Genomic DNA, 7,047 nt, shown 5'->3' on the forward strand with positions numbered 1-7,047 from the left:
TACAGACAGACAAATCAATTGGACATAGTACTGGTGGACAAGCGGAGGAAGATAGCCGTATTGACAGACGTAGCTATACCGACTGACAGCAACATCAGGAAGAAGGAAGATAAGAAGCTTGATAAGTACAGAGGGATCAAGGAGATGTGTAGGGTAAAGGCAACAGTGGTCCCCATGGTATTCAGAGCACTCAAACCCTTAAGCTCCTATGATCAGGGCCACTTTCCTCTCCTTGTGGGCTCCATAATCTCCCACTATGGTGATCATCATAGTGACGGCGTAGAAGATGAAGAGTTTGATGGTGCAGCCCTCCAGCAGCAGACTGATGAAGGAAGTGTCATGAAGAGTTTACTTGGCTTTGTCAAAGAGCATGTTTGTCTTTTAGATACATCACTTTGGGATTTTTTATATTTATTTACACTAAGCAATACCTGCAGCTCTAAAGAACCGACTCCAAAGCTTAATACTGAGCTCAAGTATGAGAGATCATGATTGTTATTGGCCTTATAAAAGTTTCTTGATTATGGTGGAAATGAGTTTGAGGCAGCTGTTGATGTGAGCCATGTTTGCAGCTGGAAAATATAGTAAAAATAACAGCACTGCTCCCAGAGTGCAGAGGAGTTTTATTTCTCTGGGGAGAAGGATTTCCAGTAAACCAAAGAGAGGGGCACGTGTTGGTTGGATTTGAAAACTTCTGTGAATGTAGGGCCAGTCTGAATATGACCTCCTACGATCAAATCCAGATGTGGAAGGAGAGTGAATTTACTGGAACACTGTAAGCACATTTTACTTTTTAAAATAACACATTTACACATATAATTAAGTACAGTGATGTAGGTTATGTCATTTTTATGCTACTTATTTTCATGGAAAATGTCTGGTGTTCACATTAATTACATCTTCCATATCAATAGTACTGGTAATGGGTTTTGACTGTCTGTACAATTATGCATACAACCTGCTGCAGTTGTTTTTTGTTTGATTTGTGTTGGAAAAAGTTCCTTTACAGCAGTGAAACAGAAAAAAATTTCAGACCGACACGGTTTCTTTTTTCCCCTTTTAATCCTGTAACATGGTTAGATTTACAGTTTTGATCAGAAGAAAACACGACACATAGAGACGTCAAAAATGCAAAGATATACAAAAATATTTCCCTTATAAACATTTTTACAAGCAGCTGCATCATCACAGCACTCAGGTTTCAAACTGCAAGCTTGGAAGATTCTGTCCTACTAACAAACTTCACATGAGGTCGCAAAAGAATGTGGCTTTTCTTTTAAATACATTTAATTTTACCATGACAAATCGAATCAGTTACATTAACACTGCCTTCCACAAACACAGCAGGTTACACGAGTCCAGCTGTGAGTGGTCTCAGGGATCTCAAGATGGCTGATAGCTGGTGGAAGCTGCCAGCTCTGTTCAGAGATGGAATGCAGGAAATTCTGTGAAAGAGATTTTAATTTAGAGATTAAAGACTGTTTTTACAGTAATGGTAGTTAAGGTGAAGACTTTAGAGCCAAAAGTAGGTGAATTTTCTTCAGCAAAGAGTGAAGAAGCTGGAAACTAAAAGGGTGAAATTGTACAAATTTCATTTTGAATTTAAAAACTTTTTTTTAACACAAACACAGAAAAGTCCACGTGAAAAGAATTATTTCTATGCATCAAAGCAATTTTGGCAGATAAGAAATTAAGAAATAAAACTGCCATTTTGGGTGATATTATGCTCGATTCCCTCCTGAAATGTTGGGATGGTGTTATTCAGACTAGTGGGCTGGAGAAAGCAGTTAAGCTATTGAGATGGATTTCTTATGACTGACTTTTTGGCCCAATATTTACGATAATAAGTTTAGTATATGGGTCTCAAAAGGTTTAACTACTTATTATTCTCTTACCCATGAGGGGGCATTCTTGAGCTTTGAGACATTAAGACAAAAATATGGACTAGGTCAAGACCATTTTTACAGGTATTTACAAGTCAGGCATTACTTTGATGAAAACATTAAAATTATAATAGAAAACAGTGAATTGGGCTTTGTGGAGCACTGTTGTTATCAAAAAATTAAAAATTAAAAACAAAACAAAATTTTTTCATGCTGCTTGAAAAATATTTCACTTTGAAATTCAAGAAGAAAAAAAAAACAGGACTGTATGAAAGAAAAAAAACAATGCATCGTACTTTGGCTAGTATGCCGGGGTGTTGTGCAGCTCCTCGTATTTTGGTGGCATCATGGAGACCACGATGGTGTGTCTGTTTGGGTAATACAGCTGGTGAATCATGATGGAGGACAGAATCATGCCAAGCAGCTGTCGGGGAACACAGGAAGCTGAGTTAAACATCTGCAGGTTGTGAAATGTTGATTCTGATTCTGTATTCATAATGAACTAATATTATAATGAACTTAGACTCAAACTGCTATGTATTTACGTACAAGATGATTTTTCACAAATTTAGATTTTAGTACTAGTTTACTTTTTGTTCCACTACAGATGCTGTAATTCTTCAACATTTGATGGAGAAGATGGAGAATTCAAACTTTGTAGAAAAAATATATTACATGTATACTATGACTTTCTCATTGTCACATAAATAATAGCAGGGACTAAATGCAGAGAATGCAGATGTGACATTTATGCTACCGAATCCTTGAATAATTGATAATACTCACAGCTAGAACAGCCAGAGTGAAGCTGACCACAAGCATGATGTTGTAATGAAACTGAATGTGGTCCATGATCGTGGGAAAGCAGGTCTGAAAATAGAAGGAAAAATAAAAACTGTCAAGTTCTGATATAAACTGAGGAATGATTTAAGCTTTTCAAAAGGGTGCTGGGTCGCTCACCTTAGTGTAGACGGACATTCTCTGCAGCATGAAAGTCTGGAAAATTTACAGAAATAAAGACGTTACAAACTGTGACACACCGTGACCAGTGAAGCAAGTGGGTGCATCGATACTCACGTTGTTTTCGACAGTCTGACACTTGCCCTCCTTCTCCTCCTCCTGGCTGCATACACAGGAGTCGGGGATGTTCTCCCAGTCTTTGTAGCTGAACAGACCACAGCAGTGAAACTACAAACACCAGCAGGAGAAAAAAGAAAGAGGAGAGTTACTCATCTTCAGGAGGATCATCAGCTGGAAATAAACGTTAAAAAGTGTGTGAATTTTTTTTTTAGAAAAAAGTGATCAAATTACTTGTGGACAGTTTGCCTGCTCTTATTCTGAAAGCTCACTTGCTGCCAACTATCAACTGTATATAAATAATGGCACAGTGTATTATGTCATGTTTCAAAGGTCATCTGATGTTATTTTACATCATCACCAGTTTGCAAGTGCTAAATCTTTTATGCCCTGATTGAGTGCATCTTTTTTCCATGAATGTAACTTGTATTTAGCAACAACAAAAGAAAAACTCATTTTAAAAAGATTAAGAGATTGCAGCGAGCAAGTTAGAATAGCTCACCTTCTCCTGAATGACCTCAACCATGTTCCTCACATCCTCTGAAGATTTGTCCAGAGGCACAAACCTCCTGAAAGTCTGCTCCACGATGCCTTTGAGCTGCAAAAATCAAATATTTTTATAGCATGTATTACATTTATATTTTAAAAATTAAAGCATTTTAATGGTTATGAAAGATAATATGGGTAAGGTAAAGTAATGAAAAAGTAATTGTATTTATATGTGTTGATTATTTTAAAAAAAAGCATGATTTAAAAAGTTTTTCCAGTTAAATCAAATAAATCTCTTCACATGACTTCGTCCAGCATCCTGCCTTTACCTGAGGATGAATGATGGCAGCAGGGATTCCAATTATGAGCATCACCAAGCATCCAATGACCATAAACACCAGGAACTGCAGAGGAAAATTCATTCATTTTCTTAAACACTTGCATTATCAAATCATGACTATTACATTTGTCACAGATGGTCTTCATTAAGAAATACAAACAGCCCATAATGGAATGAGACTAACAACCCATATGGAAAAGATATATATAAATCTTATAAAGTTTGTATCTGTCTTGTGTGAAACTTGTATGAAAAGCATACAAGAGTGAAAACAGATATAAGATCCCTAGAAAAATTATATAAATGAAACTTGTATGTTTTGGATACTTACTAAAACAATATATGAAAGTGGCTACTTTCATGGGTAAATCATATAAGCCTTATATGATTCATTATATGAAGTAGGCCACATCTTATGCAAGTCTTTTATAAGTTTTTTCCATTTCTTTTCAATGTGGGAAGATAAGAGAAAGCAAAACTAAACACAGCAAACAAGATGGGAGACCACCAAAATAAAACCGTTCTCTGCTGCCTGTTGGAGCGGGGGGCCTAGGAGGAGGAGTTGGCTGTCCGATTGGGGTCTGGAATGTGGGGCCTCCCTGCTGCTGCCGAGTCGGGTCGGTCTGCTTCTCTCCACCCCAGGGAAAAGGGAAACACTACCTGGGTCTGGGTGCAGTTTCCCCCTCCAGGGGCAAGGGTATCTAGACCTGGGGCTTAGAGTACGCTTGGGGAGTGTGATTGTGTGTACAATGTCTCTTTGTGTCTGTCTCCACGTTGGGTGAGTGATGAGTAATTGCATATGAGAGCATGAGGGTGGGAATGGATGTCTGTATCTGTGTGTGCCTGTATGTCTGTGTCTACATGTCAGGTTGGGTATCAGACGCCACCTCTCTAGGGACATCTCAGGCCCTCCAAGGTATGGAGGCCTATCTCCCCCACCACTTCCCCTGCCAGTGGCAGACGCCCTCAGACATCAGTGCATTGGTTGTTCTTTGTATCCGGGCATGGGCGTCCAGGTACACACCGGCTCACTCCTTGGTGGCTGCTTGTCGGGGCCTGGAGCCTGGGTCTCGCTCGGGCCACTTCGGGGGTGGGGTGCCCTCAGCCTCTCGACCTGGGGCTCAGTCACTCTGGCACAGCTGGCTGCTGGCGGAGCTCACGGGCATGTCACTGCAACCCCCCCTGGCTTCTGCTCCACGGCTGCTGAGTGGCCCTTCATCTGGGGCTCTCATCAGCTCTTTCTGGGACAGTGGCGCGGCTGGCCCTCTGTTGGTCTTCCTTGGTCTCTTGTGTTCTGAGGGCCTCTGGATGTCTGGAGTTTTGATCTCCTCCATACCTGCTTCATGCCCTGGAGGACGGGGCTGTGGCTCCCCACACCCTCTAGCAGATCATTACATGAAGGAACCTTTTAATACAAGCGCGTTCATGCTCACAGCTGTACACACGGGTGCTCACACACACAAACTACACCCTTTTTGGCTCCTACCTCAAAGCAGAGCACCATACTGTAATGCAAAGATAATAAAAATGAGAAAAACCCAAAACATCCCCAAAACTTAAAACCAATGACAGTCTGAACTCACCATGATCAGGGCCACTTTGCTCTCCTTGTGGGCTCCGTAGGCTCCCAGCAAGGCGATCATCATGGCGATGCAGCCCACCACGTAGAGGATGAAGAGTTGGGTGGAGCGACCCTCCAGCTGTGGACAAAAGTGTCACGAAAGGTTAGTGGGCTTTGTCTGTTTGTTCCCACATGTTACATTTATGTTTGAATGTGTCCTCACGTTATATCCTCGAACGTCCATGAAGAACTGATACCACAGAGCGAGGGCGATGGCTACTCCACCAGCAAGCTGAACAAACAGAAACAGTCTGGTTAGAGCTGCTGGATCCTTTAAACACAACCAGGATATGAAATGACTGCACAGCCACACACGTGGACGAGCACAACAACAAACTCTGAAAGTAAGAACAAACGTGTTGAGTTGATGTCGGTTTATTTTACTCTTCTAAGCTTCGGTTTCATTTAATTGTAAAAAAGGAGGCAAATGTGGTTGTTTTTGACTGCTGCGTCTGCCTGCTGACTGGTTGATGTCTTTAAGGAGATTCTGGATTAAAGTCTGCGATTATCATTTCCTAAATAATCTCTTTACTCACCATGAAGAATATGTTGAAGACAGTGAAGATGTGTTTGAGGCAGATGTTGATCTGAGCCATGTTTGCAGCTGGAAAAGTCCAAAGCCCAAAGTCCAGATGAGCTCCGACTGCAGCGAAGTGAAGTGAAGTGAGAGGAGAGCAGCTGAGTGAGCTGCTTTGAAGGGTTTCAGGGCTTTGCTGGGCGGGACGTCCGATATGTTAGAGGTGGAAACTTGTGTGGAATGCTTGTTTAACAAGGGGAGGTTCAAAGCAGGGTCTTCCTCCTTCCAGTAAATCCAGCGGAAATAGTTGTTGCTGTGAGCAGGGACGGAAGCTGTTCACAGACTGGCTGGAGTGGAGGAGAGGGCGGTGTTATGCCCCGTTTAAAACAATCCAGATGTGGAGACATGACTCATTTTACTTTTATGAGAATCTGTCGTCAGCAGGAGGAGAGATAACTTACCGAAAGTCAGTTTATTCCTCTACAGCTCAAAGTAATTTTTACTGCATCTGCACACAATGTACTCAGAGTTTTCTTTTAATAAATGAGATATGTTTATAAGGGTACTGCACTTAAGCACAAAGATTTGTATATAACTTTTTATGTTGTATCATATCTGCAGTGGTTTCAAATGTAAAGCAGTATGAGTACTGCACTCAAATACAGATTACATCGTCTTTAACTTCCCTCCTTATTACTTTTATAGTTGCATCTTATTAAATAATACTTTTTGTTTTATGAAGTAGGTTTTGTAGTTTTTTGTGTCTTTGTAGTTTTTTGTGCATATCACACTTGATTTTTTTTTTTATTGATTCCTAATCATTTTTCATTGTGGAATAATTCGACCCACAAAGACTTTGAGCGTCCACAGAGCACTTTTAGTCCTCCGAGTGTGAACGAGCTGTCAGACAGAGCAAAGCAATGCAAACACTACCCTGAGTCCCACGTCACTGTTTTGGAATCTGCAGCTGTGAAAAAAACAGAAACTTGTGAGATGAAAAAATGATCACTGAATGTAAAATTTGGAATTGATGCCTACAACATGTTGCAGCGGTTGATTTGATTTGTGTTGGATTTTGTAGTTTGTGCCATCATGCAGTTGTTTTTAAATCCTTTCTGTC

The 7,047-nt window shown here is 40.6% G+C and overlaps 1 protein-coding gene across 1 annotated transcript; it reads right to left on the bottom strand.

Annotated features, from left to right (window-relative positions):
• Positions 1 to 1,058: 1,058 nt before the first annotated feature.
• LOC146649683 (tetraspanin-8-like) lies at positions 1,059 to 6,500 on the bottom strand. Its single transcript, XM_085386293.1, has 10 exons — positions 5,947 to 6,500; positions 5,574 to 5,642; positions 5,373 to 5,489; positions 3,779 to 3,853; positions 3,463 to 3,558; positions 2,961 to 3,071; positions 2,844 to 2,879; positions 2,670 to 2,753; positions 2,180 to 2,307; positions 1,059 to 1,445 (listed from the first exon to the last, which is right to left on the bottom strand). Exons 1-9 carry the CDS (start codon positions 6,004 to 6,006, stop codon positions 2,185 to 2,187), a joined length of 771 nt encoding a protein of 256 aa, XP_085242419.1. The 5' UTR covers positions 6,007 to 6,500; the 3' UTR covers positions 1,059 to 1,445; positions 2,180 to 2,184.
• Between the last annotated feature and the right edge of the window lie 547 nt (positions 6,501 to 7,047).

The sequence above is a fragment of the Rhamphochromis longiceps genome, linkage group LG17, assembly GCF_057381845.1.
Source record: "Rhamphochromis longiceps isolate RC_006_pf linkage group LG17, R_longiceps_female_GT1.1, whole genome shotgun sequence".
NCBI lineage: Eukaryota > Metazoa > Chordata > Actinopteri > Cichliformes > Cichlidae > Rhamphochromis > Rhamphochromis longiceps.

Excerpts from the sequence above, each read along its gene's own strand:
- LOC146649683 (XM_085386293.1), bottom strand. The coding sequence starts at position 6,006 with ATGGCTCAGATCAACATCTGCCTCAAACACATCTTCACTGTCTTCAAC. Across the intron at positions 3,559-3,778 it reads CTGCCATCATTCATCCTCAG|CTCAAAGGCATCGTGGAGCA; the intron begins GTAAAGGCAGGA and ends TGATTTTTGCAG. Across the intron at positions 3,072-3,462 it reads TTGAGGTCATTCAGGAGAAG|TTTCACTGCTGTGGTCTGTT; the intron begins GTGAGCTATTCT and ends TGGTGTTTGTAG.